Raw genomic sequence first — 17,897 nt, 5'->3', positions numbered from 1 at the left:
AGGCCATTTTTGTGCAGTGCAATGATAACTGCACGTGTTCCTTTAGCGATAACCATGGTTCACAGATGAGAAACAATGATGCCAAGCACCAGCCTCTTTTTAAAGTGTCCAGTGGTGTCATTCTTACTTAATCATGACAGATTGATCTCCAGCCCTGTCCTCATCATCACCCACACCTGTGTTAATGGAGCAATCACTGAAACGATGTTAGCTGGTCCTTTTAAGGCTGCAATGAAGTTGAAATGTGTTTTGGGAGATAAAGTTCATTTTCTAGGCAAATATTGACTTTGCAATTAATTGCTGTTAAGCTGATCACTCTTTATAACATTCTGGAGTATATGCAAATATCCATTATAAAAACTGAAGCAGTAGACTTTGTCAAAATTAACATTTGAATCATTGACAATGACAAAATCATTAAAAAGAATCTGTCAATAAAAGGAAGTCATCATAACATTAATCTATATGACAGTAAACAGATTATGGCATCTTAAAAAGCAGGACAACTAGATGTACAGTCTGTATATTACATAAAATGTTTGCTTTTGCAATAAAGAAGTTAGTCTTTTCTGGTCAGACAATGTTATTGATTTTAATTGTTCAAGCAGACGAACTACGTATGCACATATGGTGTAACATTGCAAATAAATATATTATTTTTATTGCGGCTATTACAGCATTTTCCATGCAAAGGCAGACATGCTGGATATTCAGGTCAAAGTTGGTGAAAATCTTTTTGTGTTTTACACTCCAAACTTCTGTGAACTTTGCTGGAATGTTGTTTCCCATCGTTCCAGTTGAATCATCGTTTGAAAAAAAAAAAAAAAAAAAAAACGTCAAGAAGGTGGTGTTTGGAAAACGTGACATTTAGAGGCGGTGCTTGTTATGAAAAAGTTTGTGAACTACTAAATACAGAATATGTCTGGCAAAAGGTTTTAGATACATCTCACCAGGGTCGCAACTACATATTATTCAGGCGGATGCGAACACATAAATCGGCGTTGCATGCCCACTTTTTGCGCCACTGCATTTCACCATAACCTACGTCTTCTGCTAGATGTTTCCAGTTGTAAGAGTTTGAATGGCTCGAAACAAAATGATTCTTTTGACGTAGAGATGGGAAATCTCCTGCATCATTGTTATTTAGCAAAACGTCATAAGCTTCTGAAAGTTTAGGAGGGACCGTGAGAACTAAAACAATTCAAGCAATAACATCATCTGTCAGCAGCGAGCGTCACGGTAACACACCCGGACCACTCCATCCGGTTCGGCGGGGAGAGGACGACCGGTCTGTCCGCTTCGAGGAGGCTGCGCTTCGGATGAAAGGTAAAGCTCAGCGGACTGCCATCAGCCTGCAGCAGCATTGAAAGCGGAAACAACCCAGATCTGTATTTCAAAATAATGTACTATCTGCACGAATGCTTTCGGATACATTTTTTTTTTTACCTGTAGTGATGCAAATGTGGTGTTGGGGAAAAACAAACTTGTATTTATTTGGGTCTTAACAATTTGTTAAGATTTTTGGCCTCACTCATAAGGCAAAGTGTTTCCTTAAACATATTTGTATTAATACGCTTTTGCATTTATGATTTTTGCTGGGCCAGACGACAGGAGGGACCCAAATATTGAATAATAATACTAATACTAATACTACTAATAATAATAATAATAATAATAATTATTATTATTATTATTATTATTATTTAATATTTTTCTAGTCATTGCATTTAAATAAATATCATATGCCTATAAGGGGTTAGTTGTAATAATGTTTTTGGATTTTTCTGAATCAATAATACTGAAGTATCAAAATAACGTTACAGTACTTTTTTTTCTTACAACATGTATCCACCAGTTAAGGGTTGTACAACCACCCTTGCATTAATACCTGTTCATGTATAGACCTGAATATTAACATTCTGTAAGGTGCAATAGTACAAATGTTCTTCTATGGATAGGGAACATAAACTGGCTCCATCCGGAAAGGGCACCTAAAGTATCTATTACCATTTTAATGTGTTTCAATTATGAGAAACCATACACATTGTTTGGAGTCAAATTCAACCACAAAATATTTGGGACTTTGCATTGAACCCTGACAGTTCATTAACAAAGCTAATTTGTGTTAGTCAAATATCTTCTCAACAATGCCTCTTGTTTCATAATTTATGTATGTAATAAATTGTGATTTGCAGTAACAGTTCACCTTTTATTCCGTCGTGCTTTTCAGCAAAATAAACATAGTTTACAGTTAGTAAATATATTTAGAGCTCCTTGCTCCTTCCTGTTAAAACGAAACCGCATTTTTAGGCAGAGGAAATTCGAAAAGAATTTTATTTTGAAAAACCTAGCAACCGGAAGTTTAATTGATTCGTACATCCACCTCGCAGCAGGTGCTTCCAGCAGAGAGGTAATTATAAACCAAAGCCGTGCGGAAGGCAGTGATGTGTGTTAAGAGGGATTTCTGTTTTTTCGTGGAATAAGGCACAACTGTGGGAAAATATTCTGTTCTGGGATAAAACATATTGTTAAAATAAGTTCAGGAAGGACATGAGAGGAGAAACGGCTGTGGTAATTTTTTTATTTTTTTATTTCTTGTAAAATATCTTTTGGAAAATAGAAAAATAGGCTGTGTTACTGGTAAACTGATTCATGTGTGAAATGTTTAGTTTTTTTTTTAGGAAAACAGACCTTTTCACTAACATTTAATTAGTAATTGTGCTTTTTTAATATATAAAAAAGGAAAATGGTGTTGAAGTGGTTGAACATGGAGGAGCAGCAGCACTAACTTCACTCGGGAGTCGACCTGTGAGTCTTTTATACTGGTTTTCTGCTACAAACATGGTTTTATGTGTAAAAATGTTTGTTGGTACCAAAGTATGATAATAAGTAATTCCACTGTTTTCTAAAATATTTTATTTTACCTGTATCATATTTTGGAAAATATGATGCAGGGTAAGCATTAATTTTCAGATGGGCAATGCTGATTTTTTTCCCCCCCCCTTGCACTGGTAGCACTCTAGGTATCATTGTCTGTATCATTTCTCCTGACAAACAAAATGTACTGCCAAACCCAGATTGTCATGGCAACTGTTTGTGAATTCCTCATGCATTGTTTTCTCTTCTAATCTCTGACATCAGCAATGAAAGCAAGTTCCTCTGTGAAAAATAGCAGGTGTATTGAATATTAAAGTTTCTGAATTTACAACTTTATGACTGCACATACGAACAGATGCCTCATTTATTTCCATAGGACAGAATTATCCATGTATTTTTGGTTTGTGGTTGGATAATTACATGTTTCGTTGCAGTTTGGAATTCAAGTCTTTTCCATATTTGAATAAATAGGTTGCAGAATGATATCTACATTTCCAAACTTTCTACATCCCATTGTCAAAAAGAGACTGAATTCACAGACTTGGCACTGCAGAAATATCACCAGTCAGTTCACTGTGAACTTTAGTTGATTTATACTTTAAATTCCCCTGTAAATATGCTAAAGATGATGACAGGAATTCAGTGTAAGATGCTTGAATGCAGTCTTCTGTTTACCAAAGTTTGGGTATTTTCATATCACAGTTTCAGTTCTGCAGTCTAGTTTTTCAGGTTCTTGTTGTTCATTTTGTTTTTAGCATTGTTTCCGTTCTGTTTTAGAGCATGCCAGATCACAAGCCAGTCGAACTACGTTTGGAAATGAACATTTATACACATGGTGACTCGTGAAAAATCATCAGCAAAATATTTAAGTTAATCTTTTAAAAATCCTAGTCAGATTTACTATTATTATTATTATTATTTTGATACTTTTATCTTTACTCTTCATTTTTTTGAAGGTGGGGAAACATGGAAAAGCTGGCAGTGTATCAAATGCTTATTTTCTTATGTTTCCTGATATTTATGTTTGCAAGTTGCAACGTAAAAAGAACCAATTTGTACACCCTTACCATAGTTTAACATGTCTGATTAAATCATGACGGAAGCTAAATGTATGCATTATCAGTGATGCAATGGTTTGTCTCTGCAGAATGTTGCAACTCTACAAAATATGCTGAAAATGGCTTCTCATGGCTCCCCTAATCATCACTACAATTTTGATTGCACAAATATACAATCAAAATTGGAATTACTTCCAAATGGACTGAGGTGCATGCAAACTTTCTTGACTTAGAAACTTAAAAACTGATAAACATTTCAGCTTATTTAGCTCTAAACAACAATTAGCAGCAAAGTTCTTTCTTTCTATAATCATGAGCCAAGAGGATTAACCTCTCCAGGGAGATCAGAATCAGTCTCCATACTCTGGAAATGGTTGACATTTTAGTCTTTGTAGGGTAGGTTTGTGCTCAGAAAGCAAAAAAACCTGCGAGCTGCATTTTAACATTTTCAGGTCAAAGGTTAAATGTTATTATGAATTACAAAACCTTTACAAGAAGTGTAGTTTAAAATGGCCTGAGGGATTTGACTTGCTTGTCTTGGGTTTTGAAAAGCGACACCTGAACTCATTTTTGGAACAATTTTCTTTGGACAAACCAGGTTAAAGTGTTGATGTTTGGCTATAATGCACAGAAACTGTTGTGTGACGATGGAGAGTTGCTGATTTTGGCTTAGTTTGCACAATAAGAGGAGGTGGAATAGAATTTATTTTATTTTTCTTCTTTAGAGTAGTCAGTGTGGTGTAGTGACCCACTGACAGCTCACATCTCAAGTAAACTGAGGAAGGAATGCCTTAGTTTAAAGAAAAATCCTCATTTAAGTATCTAGAAATAAACTCTTTTTGGTGATAAACTAATTTTTTTTTTTTTTCTTGAAGCTGAACAGGTTGTTAAATGATAGGAACTCAGTTTCTTTGGCTAAGAACAAAAGTATACAAAACAAAGAAAACTACAACATTATTATAAAAAGTATAAGAAATACTTAAAACTAATCCTCCATAGATGGTAAAACACAAGTGGTTACATGCTGGGATTTAGAGTTTAAGACAACTCTGTGGAAGTGTTGAATTCCCCTATCTGAAAAAAAAACAAAAAAAACTAATGTGGCCTGAAACATGCCAATCACAGGTCTTAAATTTGGTTGGTAACTAGCTGCTAATACACCCTTGCTAGCTAGTTGGCTAATTTTGTTGTTCATCTGCTCTCGGTGAATACAAATGTGTCACCAAATGGCTGGAGGACGTAGTTTTTTTTGCCAGTGGCTCACTTTTGTTACCAGCCCTTACAAGCTACCAGGATCCCCAATCATCCTCTTTATTCATATTTTTGTTTCTGTTTTAAATTTGACTTGCTGAAACCTGCAGATACCCTGATATCTTTACTGTCTGGGGTGTTATTTCCTTTGAGTGTCAGACAAAGGATATCGGCAAATCAGAAGCTACTGTGGACATTTTTAGAGTAGTTCAAGCAGGAAGAAGTTTTTTAAAAAGACATGAGCTCCATTTGGTGCTACATTCCACATTTTCATCACGCAACAAAAGCAGCATGCATGACTTCCTTTTTTCCCATCCATGGATGTTTGTTGATATCTGTAACTTTTGCTCCACAGGGAGGTGAGGGGTCAGATATGGACAACCAGCACTTTGAACAGGTGAGATAAAAAAAAAAAGTTGATCCCTAGATGTGCTTATCCTTGATGATGTTGCCGTTTAAGCGCCATAAGTAGCTGTTTTAGATCAATAGAATGGCTGAGGATAAGGACCTGATATGGAACTGGTTGATTTGTGCTCCTGTTTGGTTTTGCTATCTACCTAGAAGTTTTTTGTCTTTAAAGCTTCAGTTGTAGGTGTGTCTCTGTCACATTGTTGTCTGACTAGAAAGTTCTGTTCTGTTCAGTAACATCATTCATGTTGTGATTGCGTGCAAATTGACTAGACACTTAAACACTTAGACACGCTAGGCACTGGTTCCTGTCACGGTCTAAATTGATGATTCATGATGCAAAAGCAGGACTCAGTTTTTGTCATTTTTCAGGGTGGTGGAGTCCAAGAAGACTTTCCGTCAAGCCCTCAGGTTTGTTTTTGAATGACTATTTCTCACAGCTGTGCAGCTTTTACTAGGTTTTATTTATTTAATATTGAATTCGTGTTACTTCAAATAGAACGGAAACTCTGAAGATTTGATCAGAGAGAACCCTTTTTATGCATATTACAAGGTATGTATGTTACTGATCTCTGCCTTTTAACAACATTGACTTTTACTGAACACATCCCAAATGAAGTTGTGTTTTACCGTTAGGAATCGACTAGTAACACTGATGGAATGGAGGCTTCTGTACAAGCAGACGATTCCATCTCTGTACCCACTATAAAATTCCTAGGCTCACCTCAGGAACTTGGTTATGGAATTAAGGCCACGGAAAACGGAGCTATCCTGTCTGAACATCTTAACGTGCCTCAGAGGTACGACCCTAAAGACGAGCTCTTCAGACCGTCCTCTCTGAGGCTCAATGGCACCGCCAGTGGGGATTTTCATGATAAGTTCTCTAAACCCATACAGAGAAATGGCTCAGACATTGTCACAGATGACGTGGATGCTTTGTTTGTCTCATCTAACAAAGGGAAGGATTTGAGCCGCTTTCCACAAGCCGTGGCACCAAACCCATTTTATAAAACTTTGGCCTCAGAAGCAGATTTGTTCTCAAGGAACCGTGAGGACCTCTTCCAAGCAAACGACACCCAAGACGATGCCCCCAGCACAGACAACAACAAGTCTTTTAAGGAAGGGTTTGATGTATTTTCATTGCCTACAAATCCGGTGGATCCATTCCCAAGTCCGCTCCCAAGGAATTTATTCAACGCCCCCAGTTTGGATGATCCTTTTGGTCCGACTCCCTCCAAGACGATGTCCTCTACATCTTTAACCAATCGCCCATCTGAGTTCAAGTTAGACACACCAGCGTCAACAGGTCTAGTAAAGAAAACTCCACCAAAAGTTCCTCCAGCTGTTCCACGAAAGCCTCAGATCAAACCAAGAAATATTTTGACGACGCCTCAGGGAAGCAAAGAGGAATTTCTTGAGTCAACCTCCTTCAGCCAGGCCAGCAGTCCGTCCTCCTCGCCCAGCATTTCTCCAGCTGACATTACTCACGTATGTAACTCTTATTCCAAACGACAAGAGACTAAACACTTTAAGGTTTCTATAAAGTAATTTCATACATCATGCAGGTGCAAACTTTCAGACGGCCACCGAGACCCGTTCCTCGAACTCGACGCCCCAAAGCAGAGAAACCACCAGCACCGGAGAGACTTCCACCCCCTTCACACTCTGTAAATCTCAAAAACGCAGATGATTTTCTGATGTTTTGTGTTGAACTCAATCAATGAGGACACTTGTGATTGTATAAACTCCTTCTCTCCTCTAAACTCTTAGACTAAACTGGAACCAGAAGTACCTGAAGCGCACACTACTGAGCCAGAACTGCCAAAACCTCCATTTAAACCAGTCCTTAAACCTCTTCCTAAAATAGTCCTTCCCCACAAACCAAAGAAACCGGTATGAATGTTTTTGTAATATGGTGTTCAAATGGGTTTTCCCTATTGTTACACAGACATAGAATCTGTATTTTCTGTTTTTATATAGGAAAAGAAATGCAAAGCCAAAATTCAAGAGAAAACCAGCAATCTACCTCTCTGTATATAATTTATGACTCTCTGCCAAACTCTGGGACTTTTTTTTTTTTTCTCATAGTGAATGTAGTTTTTACTGTATATTGTAACTTCTATCATAAACCAGTGGCAGACTTGTCAATCATGTCTGGGCAATAGAAATGTAACCATGCAATGTTATCTTCTGCTTCTTTTTAACATTTAATTTGAGTGCAAATCTCATTGTTTTTTTATACCAGGTAGAAAATTGCTCAACATGGATGTTTTATATATTTGTTTTACAGGAGAACAAACCATTGGAACCTGAGAACTTTGTGTTTGAGGACGTCCTCCTTATTGGACAGGTGAGTTTCACCTAGAAAAATTTTCACAACCGTAAAGCTGAAAATTTCAGTCTGTTAAATGTTGTACAGATTTTGGTTAGAATGAAAGATTGGAAAACTGTAATCTCATGTTTGAGACACACTTGATACCTAGGGTTTGGGGTCAGAGGTAGCTAGTTTTATGTGCTGAGGGCTAAAGTCTGAACTATGTGCATGATAAATATTCAGGTTTTAAGGTATGTCCTTAAAACCTGAATGTTTTACGAGCATGAGCATACTCACATGTGTTTTTTAATCACTCTCCTGTGCTGTAACATTTAAAAAAGCATGACTTTTGTGACCTAATCAGTTTCTGATTGTTTGAGCCGATCTTTGACATCTCTACCGTGTCGGTCGCAGAATGCACCACTACAAAATCTGAGGTTGTATGAATGTGACCATAGAGCTTTTTTGCAAGTGTCCTACCAGAAAACAAATCTGGTGCCAATGAAGAAATAAATTGCTTTGAAAGAAATATGTGCTCTTCTGTTTTTATGAATGAAGCAAAATCTAAAACATTTTTCCCTCAAAAAATCAGGAACACTGTGTGGAGGATTGGCCTGAGGACAGTCCTGAGCTGGATCCAGACTTTAAGCCAGTAAGAAAACAAATCTAAATGTTTTTCTTGATTTGTCGTTTTCAACATATTCAAATGTAATTTCTTGAAATTTTGAATTTTAATTTGTTCTTCTGTCTGACTTCTCAAAGTCTGGAACATTTAAGCTACGAAGAGAGTCCATGAAGGTCAGTCAGTTCAGTTTCCTCTGTTAAACTTTGCTAACTAATTTTTAAGTCATAAAAAAGCAGCCGAAGACTTCTGCCTGTTTTTAGGCCAAGATGGAGTCAGATGGAGGAAGCAGTGAAGATCCTGACGGGACCTTTGGTCACGTTAAGGTAGAACCTCTCCTCCTTCCTGCATGTTTTCCTGCTCTATCTGCAACTTCAGCTAAACTCTGAACATTTTCCAGAAGAAGGACAGGAAACTGCGAATGTCGCTGCTGTCCAGAAGAAGCTCAAAGGTAAATCTGGTCTAATAAAGGAATGTTTAATTGTTTTGCCTTGTTTTACTAAAATGGTAACAACTTTGACAATGCAGGACAAGTATTCAGATGATTCCATGGAGGGAAAGAGCAACACGCTGCCCAGCCGACGAAAACCCCCCAAGGTAGAGATCGACACATGTTGTAAAACCAGCAGTTGTTTTATGCTAGCAGGTCTTTATGCAGGTTATTTGGCTTTTGTTTTGCAGGAGTTTGGTTCCAATGACTATATTTCTACAGGAGATGATGAAGATAATTATAGTTTGGACTATAAAGTATGTTCTGTTTTCCAACAGTGTAAAGTCTGGCTATAAATACGGTTGACAAATTTATCTTATAACATACTTAATGCCTCTAGAAAAAATCTTCAAAGGCCAAAGTCAGTCACCTGTTTCGGAGAGCCTCTGATGCTTCCTCTACGTACAACGACAAGCGCATGAACGAGTATTCACATTCAAAGGTAGCTTAAAGAAGCTTGTAGGAGATTTTCCAAGAGATTTAACTCCAGCTTTCCTTACAATTCTTCTTTAAAAGCAAAATGATGTTTGAATGTATGAGGGATTCTTGAATACTCTCCAACAGGATGGTGACCATAAGAAAAGCAGCAAGAGGAAAAACACAATCGTACGACGACAGTCGGCGGTAAGCAGCCTCCATTCTTCAAGTTAAATGTGGAAAAGCAGCAGGTCAGGTTTTCAACCCAACATGGATTCATATTTGAGTCTATTAATGTATAAACTTGAACTATTTCTCAGGACTCGGTGTTGGACGATGATTATGAAGATGGGGAGAAAGGTGGCCATCGGCAGGTTGTTCGATTTTTCCCTCGTTATTCAGAAACGCGTTTCTGATCACATGAAAACAGAACCTGCTGTGCCTTTTATTCTAAACCCAATCTGTGTCCTCCAGAGGAGCAATAGCAAGGTGAAAATCAAGTTTGTGCCACAAAGGGGATTTGCCATATCATTAGAAAAGGTAGAAAACATCTGCTACACCCTGATACTCTGATTATATGACTTCTCAAATTTAAACAAAATTGAAAAATCCCACCTCATTTCAACTTCTTTGTTTTCTACAGCCACATGATGAACCAAAAGGAGCTCATGGTTATACATCTCGCAAGGGCTCAAAGGTACAACAGGGACTTGTGTCTGGTTAACTGTTTGTGAATGCCATGTTTGTGGAATGAGGATGTCTGAACATGTTTGGGATGTTTTCACCCTCACAGGACAAATCTGTTGAAGAATTTGGAGCGCATGGCTACACACCTCGTGACAAGCTCCAGGTAGTGACTTATTTCAGTTTCAACAACAACAACCTGCACGGACTGTGTCTGATACGACTGTAGATAGCATAGTTTGATACTTTTAGTCAGTTTTCCACAGTTTATGGTTCTTACAGTGTTTTGCAAAAGTATCCATGCACCCCAAGCTGCTTCACATCCCTTCTTAAGACTTTCACTAACTTTAATGTAGTAAATAATTACATTCAAGCCTCCTGACTGCCTACTGAAGTGACCTGATTGGTCAGTAGAGTCCGGCTGTTCTGCAGCGGCTTTACAGGTTTGTTAGGGAACATTAGTGAATAGCATAATGTGGGCCAAGCAACAGCACAGATGAGTCAGGAAGAAACGAGTTAATAAAACAAACATCATCTTATCTGAGCTCATGGAAGAGTGTCAAGGAGGCGCCAGAAGACATCCTGTCTACAGTTTACCTGAAGCTGTGTAAGGAACACAACATGAACTCTAGTCAGAAGAGATGTTGAGCAATGAAGGAAAAACATGTAGACCCCAAGTGTAAGCCACCAATCCCAATATCGTGTGGGCAAACTTTTACAATAGCCCTGGCAAAAGAGCTGGAACATGTGGCTTGTGGTGAAGATGTCTAACACACCTTTTTGTGTGTGAGATTACGATTTTGAATGTCAGAATCACCAATAGCCATGTTGTTATCAATTATTTCCACTTATAGTAGCTTTGCAGATAATTTCCCACCCTTATTATTCTGAATAGTGTATTATTCTAACATCCATATGCTGTCTGTCTTGTTCAGGATGATGATTTTGAGGAGATGGAAGCCCTCAGTCTTCACTCTGCTAAGGTAATAAATATCTTGATCAACTAAATAACATTCAGTGTTTTCACTGACAGGCTACATAATCAGACTTTTAATGTGCCAATCAGGCTGCTACCATGGATGACGTACAGCAAAAGTCTCATCGTTACTCACCAAGTCTGCAGGGGGATGACGATGTCGAATTGAGCAAAGAACGCAAACATGTAACTTTCTGCCTTTTTTTCATGATACTACAAACTGCATAAAATTTATCACATTAAACTTATGTTAACAACTGTTCTTTTTTTTTTTTTAAGTCTTTACGAAATACAACTTGATGTGCATTGATTATTATTATTGTTTTAACTGAAATGCTTTTCTCCTTAGTAGTTATTAGTATTTTTTCACTATAAAGTACAAAAACAAAATCATCATCTTGTTTCTGGCAGAAAAAGTCCAAACGTAAGATTCATCTGCCACACAAATCTAAGGCATCACACGGACTGAAAGAGGTAGGCGTAGTCTAAGTGTTTAATGGTTAACAGACAAACATACAAATAAAAATTATTCATGTAAAAATATTACTGGTGTTTATTGCCAGAAGGGCTCCACTGATGACGAAATAACAGAAAAAGATATGAAGTCTCACGAAGAGGAGTATGATGAAGATCCAGATGAGATTGAAATGCTCAAACTGGTATTTTTTGTTCTTTATTTAGACTCCAGTGTTTTTTTTCTTATTATTTGTATGAAAAAATACCTTTGACACACTTATTTCCTTTCCAATAGAAAAAGCCATTCAAGTTTAAAGTTTCCAAAAAACCCAAGCACAAGGTAAGTGTGTTTGGTCCGCTCTAACCACACCAGAGGAATCTTTACTCGTTGATCGACAACAACACTCGATGCAACATTCTCAGACTGAACCTTCTCTCATCAGAGCAAAAAGAACCAATCAGAAGCCCCACCTGATGAGCACCTCTCTGAGGCTGCTAAGGTAAGTCTGCAACTTTTCAACCGGGAAACTGTAAAAGTGCTGATGGAAAACTTCTGATAGCGATTCCTCAATGATATTGATTCAAACTGTCTCATCAGAGCTAAAACTGAGTTTGAAAAGGCTTAGAGGGCCAAGTTATTAGTAGGGTATGTCTAAGATTCTTACTCGATTGATTTTTACCCAGAAAGCACATGGGCAAAAACAGTTAGCGAAACGGTCACTGGGACTGACTAGTATATATTCCATTGAGGGAAAGTAACTTAAGTAACTTTAACATATGAATTCCTCATATGTTAACATAAAGGCTCGTTTTGAAGTATAAGCTGCTACTTACAGGCATTGCTTCGAAGAATTCGACCTGGAATACGGCGTTCATAACAAACACGTGTGTTCATCTGCTCTACCGCTAGCAAACAACTGTACTGATTAAATAACATAAAGGCAGTTCCCTAAAAGTCCAACAGATGGCAGCAATGCGCCATGCAAAACAAAACACCCACAGTTTACAGGACACACTTCCTGCTAAAGAGCCCCCTGGTGGTTAAACCGGAAAAATAAAATCTGAACGTTCTCTGGTATTGTTCAGGGGGCTGGACCAAATGTGGAGGCGGGCCCGGCCCGCGGGCCGTAGTTTAGGGACCACTGTAGTAAAGCATTTACCATTTCTCCACCACATCACAATTGAGCTTTGCTTTGGGTTGGTCTGCAGAAGGGGGTCTGCAACCACTTAGCAACTTTTTGCCGTTACTCCAATTAAAGACATTTAGAGCTACAAACATCACAGTCAAAATTTTTAATATTTATGTTTTTTAGCTGTTTAAATCAAAGAAAAATATGAGGATCAGGACATTTTCTTCTATATGGGATGTTGTTTGTAAAAAATTATGTAAACAGAAAAAAAGAACTTAGTTTCCAATGAAATAATGTTTTTTAAAGTCTGAAATTTAAGGCGGGATTTATTCCATCCCAAAAAATTGCTAAAATCTCTATTCTATTTTTAATATCTACATTTGAAAAAAGTAAATAAAAATGATTAAAATCTCTATTTGTAATGTCTACATTTAAATAAATATAATTTTTTTAAATGGCTAAAAACTCTATTTTGATATCTACATTAAAAAAAATTAAAATTACAAAAATCTACATTTTAAAAAAGTTGTTGCTTCTGCACCGTTTCCAGCCAAATCAAGAGCCACAGCGGAAACTCAAGTTCTGACCCCTGTTATACAGCATGAAATACATTGACATTTATTGTGGAAAATCCCAGTGCTTTTGCAACACTGTACTTTTATCTTTACTTTAGCTTTCCTTCCTTACTTTCCTTCCTTAGCATTCACTATCATGTGATAGCTGTGCACTAACGGTTCAGATAATCTTCACCTGCTAATTATCAGATTTTAAACGTTCTACCAACTCTGAACCATTTGCTTTAATTGGGAATCTTGACTTTTGTCAGTCAGGCCACAATGCAGGTTTTATTGATTAAGCCCTCATGTTAGCAAACTATACTCTGAAACCATCTCATGCTGTTGTTTTAGTCTGTTTGCTTTCTTTTCTCAATTGAACTTTGACATATCCTTGTAGCATCTTACTGGACCGGTTCAGCTACATACTGCCTTCTGACACACCTACTGCTGTGTGTGAAGGCCTACAGTGCTACCTTGAATGACTTAGTGCTACCTTGAATGACTTAAAATAGTAACGCTTGCTGCAAACACTTACTGATTAACTCGTCGTCTTCCCTCATTCAGGCAGCATGGCAGGCTGCTCAGATGGACGAACAAGCTGCAGCCGGTGAAGAGGAGGACGAGGAAGACGGGGTCAGTTTCTTTGGTTCTGGAAAAATTCTGGATCCTGTTTTTATAGGAACAGAATTATTTGATGTAGGGTTGATGTATGAAGTCTTTGTAAACAAAATTGTCCTTCCAAAAAAGAGCCAGTTGAGACAAAAGCATCAGACGGAAAACTTCCATCATCCACTTTTAGTAGAAACGGAGAGAAAAATGATAAATCATTGAAAATGAGTTCATTTTAATTTATTTGTGATTGATTTATTGCGACAGACCTAGTTGTGTGACAAACTATTTTCCTATTACAGATTTCTCCTGTTTTTAGGAGTTCACCTGTGTAAATATAATAAGCATTTTATTTCATTTAGTGACAAAAAAAAACAACTATCCAAGCTGACCTGGGTCTGTGTGATAAACCAGTCACCCAATTAGGTAAATTCTAAATTGGCTGATTAGTCACATTTTTTGTGAAATGTTCCTACATTTCAAAAGCAACATGCTAGGTTCTATATAAAAGAATTCAAAAAATAGATCATACCTGTCAAGTCTCCCGTTTTGGCTGGGAAACTACCATATTTTATCCCTCTGTCCCGGCGTAATTATTTTCCTGTAAATTTCCCATATTAGATTAATTATGTCGGGAGGATAAGACAGACCAAATGTATATGCTCTGGTTTTGTTCATAAATGAAACCAGAGAGCTGAAGAAAGGTCATGCGTGTTTGACTACTTTTTGTATCTTTGTCTTTAGGACACGGACAGTTTATTGGAGTGGTGGTACACAGTAGAAAGTAAGTCAACATCCAAACAGATTTAAAATCTCAGGGAACTGATGAGTGGTACTGGATTTGTATTCACCTGTTTGTGCGTTTCAGAATGGGACGAACTGCCATCGGATGAAGAGGAGGCAGCCGTCAAAGAGGATGAGTCAAAGTGCGACCATTTGCTTTTACCAGCAGTAATTCTTGGTCAACTCACTGGTTATTATGGGTTAATGCAATAGGTTTTTACTTTACTATTTGTATAGCACCAGTTCACAACAGCCGCGGGTTATCAAAAGTCACATACACTCCAAACGATTCTGGTTATCAATGCAGTCAAGTTTAGTTTATTATTCAAATTAGATAATGAGTAATTGGGTAAAATTATCAACTTACATGGAGGATTATAAGTTTTGAGTACAACAGAAGCTAGTGGAAACCCTAATGATGCTTTTCGCAAAGTACCCAATGCTCAGCACTCTATGCAGTAGAACTAGCACCTCCTCTTTCTGCAGCAACACAGGTCACTGTAAATGCAGACAGTAGAACAAGCATCATCTTTACCAAAATAGCTTTGTTTCAATGAGCAAAGTACTAAGATTTAGCTCTTCTAAAATCTTGCTTTGATTGCAGGTCATTCACCGTCTTGGCAGACAAGGTCGAACGCGGCCTGCGTCTCTTCAACAAGGTGTTCACCGAGCAGGCCGAGGTCCTGTGGGAGTCCATCATCTCACTCCACGCCCTCGCCGACGACATCAATGAGTTCCATCACAAAGCCAAGATCGCTGGGATCAGCGGGGGCACAACCACCGCAGTGGGCACTGTGGCAGCCATCACTGGCCTGGCTCTGGCTCCCGTGACCTTCGGAGCGTCCCTGATAGTTACGGCTGTGGGCGTGGGAGTGGCAACGGCTGGGGGGATCACCTCCGCCTCTGCAGCCATCTCTGATAACGTCAACAACAAGAACGAACGCAAAAAGGTACTGCAGGTTTTTGATGCAGTAAGACGTGATGGCAGCCGCAGAGGCCGCATGTCTTGATCACTCTGTTACTTTTCCGTCTGTGTGAAATCACTAATTGAACATTCTCTGTCCTTAATTAGATCGAGGGTCTGCTGCAGGAGTACGAAGAGCGAATGCTGGAGATCTCGAACATCCTCCACTTTGTCAATAAGGGCTTGTACAAGCTGCGCGGCCACCCTTTCCTCAGGTCCGGCACGCAGCACTATTCCCAGGACTGGGAAATCCGTAAAGCGGTCCAGATGATCAGCATTGTGGATTCACCTGTGATGAGAGCGACGCAGATGACTGACGACGCCGTGGACTCCCTGCAGGGACTTTTCAAAGGTATGGACAAGTACTTTGTGAACGAAACCAGAGAGCTGAAGAAAGGCTGCAGGAAGGAGATTGTGGCCGTTATAAAACAAGTGGCAAACGTGCTGAATGACTGCATCGTGGGGCTGAACGCCATCAGAGAGGATCTGCAGGAGGCTACTGGACAGATGTGAACAACCTTCATGATCACGCTGATCATGGCTCTCCACTGACATCTCCTGGCTGAAACTAAGAACTGCTGTTCCATGTTGCATCATTCTTGGAAAATATTCAACCTCTGTGAAACTCATGAAGATATTTTTGGCATTGTGGCTGAGAAATTAGTTTTTTCCACGTTTTTAGACCTTAGATTAATTTTTTACTTGTATAGTAAAACACAGATAAGTTTCTTTACTCATCTTTTGTTCAGCTTGAGCAGCATCAAAGTTTTTTTTCCTATATAAATGTCTCAGAATTGTTAGAATCTAGTGAACCAAAGTGATAATTGTCAGATTTTGGCAGAATGTTTTGCAGGTCATAGGCCCTTGTACTGTGAGACTTTTAATCTTTTAAGTTGTAAAAAAGAATCTTGTTTTCATAATCAGGTGTCAATAGATAAATTTATTATTATAACTTAAATTGGTTTGTTCAAAATATAGCTCATGTTTTGCAACGAGGGAGTTGGTTTGATTTATTCAAAAGCTTGAACACATTTTAATGCTTTTCATTTTTCCTGAAAGAGTTGTCTGAGATGAATGCAAAGCATGTTGCAGGACAAACTGAAGTTTTTTCTGCTTGATTGTAGGCGCATTGTCATTTTATTATCCATACTGAATCATCCAGCTGCTATTTTACCCCTAACCACCCTTAACCAGAGGCATTCTTAACATTTGACTTATCCAGCTTTGACAGGCCACTGTCATTGCAATGCTGACGTATTTGTTCATTTATTTGCATTTTAACATGAATGTAACTGTATAGGTTTTTAATTGTTCTATTTTACTATATTCAATATGTCCTGGTTAACCCAAGAATAAAATGTAAAAATGACACATTTTCACCTGGAGGCAAAGTATGTTGGGGTTTTTTTCAGTTGAAAAATATTAATCTCCAAGTCAAACTATAAGATATAACCTATAAATGGTTCAAAGTGCCAGTATAAAATTATGTACAAAAGTGTAAACTTGATATAATATCCAAAAACGCACACTAACATCATACTTGTATGGTTTGATGACTACCAGCACATCTTCCAGTTTAGATTAAAACTGGGTTGAAAGACTATTTTAACACCATATTTGAAATTCAACTGGTTCAATGATTGCTTTAGTCCTGTGAAAAATGTTTTTAATAGACTCAAGTTCATTATCTCAAAATAATTTAAAGTCATCTTGTGTCATGCCTATGTATAGACTTGAACGTTTTTACATTTCATAATAAAACCATAAACTTCATTCTAGTTTATTAGAATGAAATGCAGATGTATAATTCTGAAATGGAGGAACAATTAAATAGTCAACTGAACATTTTAATTTTGAGAGTTTTGTGGATGCCTTCAATCTCCTTTAAAATCCAGTGCAACATTTAGACCAGTGTTTCTCAACCCTGGTCCTCACTGCCCCCCTGTACTGCATGTTTTAGGTATTTCCCTTCTGCCACACACCTGAATTGTATCTCTGGGTGATTAAGAGGCTTCTGCAGTACTTGATGGTTATGCAATCATTTGAATCAGCTGTTCTGGAAAGGAGGCTCATCTAAAACATGCAGAGGAGGGGGGTGGTGAGGACCAGGGTTGAGAAACACTGATTTACACTTACAAAATGGAGCCAATCTGTGTGTAATTAAATCTCTCAGCTGCTTGGTGAAGATGTGTGAAAGAAGCGTAATTGTTTTATGGATGCACCTTCCCCATGTTGAGAGTTGGTGGTGGCAGCATCATGCTCTGGGTTTTTTTTGTATATTTTCTTGCAAATTAAAGTTGG

The 17,897-nt window shown here is 38.0% G+C and overlaps 1 protein-coding gene across 6 annotated transcripts; it reads left to right on the top strand.

Moving 5' to 3' along the window:
• Positions 1-957: 957 nt before the first annotated feature.
• On the top strand, positions 958-16,965 carry LOC103480310 (uncharacterized). 6 transcript variants are annotated; one of them, XM_008435200.3, is made up of 32 exons: positions 2,401-2,571; positions 2,743-2,808; positions 5,542-5,583; positions 5,967-6,005; positions 6,094-6,147; positions 6,231-7,082; positions 7,160-7,261; positions 7,365-7,487; positions 7,885-7,944; positions 8,501-8,560; positions 8,671-8,706; positions 8,794-8,856; positions 8,937-8,981; positions 9,059-9,127; positions 9,212-9,277; positions 9,361-9,462; positions 9,585-9,644; positions 9,758-9,811; positions 9,912-9,977; positions 10,081-10,134; positions 10,231-10,287; positions 11,057-11,104; positions 11,188-11,283; positions 11,509-11,571; positions 11,661-11,756; positions 11,849-11,893; positions 11,997-12,053; positions 13,805-13,873; positions 14,594-14,633; positions 14,718-14,775; positions 15,237-15,582; positions 15,705-16,965. In XM_008435200.3, exons 1-32 carry the CDS (start codon positions 2,551-2,553, stop codon positions 16,107-16,109), a joined length of 3,414 nt encoding a protein of 1,137 aa, XP_008433422.1. In that variant the 5' UTR covers positions 2,401-2,550; the 3' UTR covers positions 16,110-16,965. The 6 variants fall into 6 exon arrangements, with proteins under 6 accessions (XP_081455550.1, XP_008433422.1, XP_008433420.1 ...); XM_008435198.3 differs by having other exon boundaries at positions 8,934-8,981; XM_008435199.3 differs by having other exon boundaries at positions 8,931-8,981; positions 11,664-11,756.
• The last annotated feature ends 932 nt before the right edge of the window (positions 16,966-17,897 follow it).

This window comes from Poecilia reticulata, chromosome 18 (assembly GCF_904066995.2).
Source record: "Poecilia reticulata chromosome 18, P_reticulata-male-v2, whole genome shotgun sequence".
NCBI lineage: Eukaryota > Metazoa > Chordata > Actinopteri > Cyprinodontiformes > Poeciliidae > Poecilia > Poecilia reticulata.
Note: the sequence above shows the minus strand (reverse complement) of the source record. Positions and strands in the feature narration are given on the sequence as shown.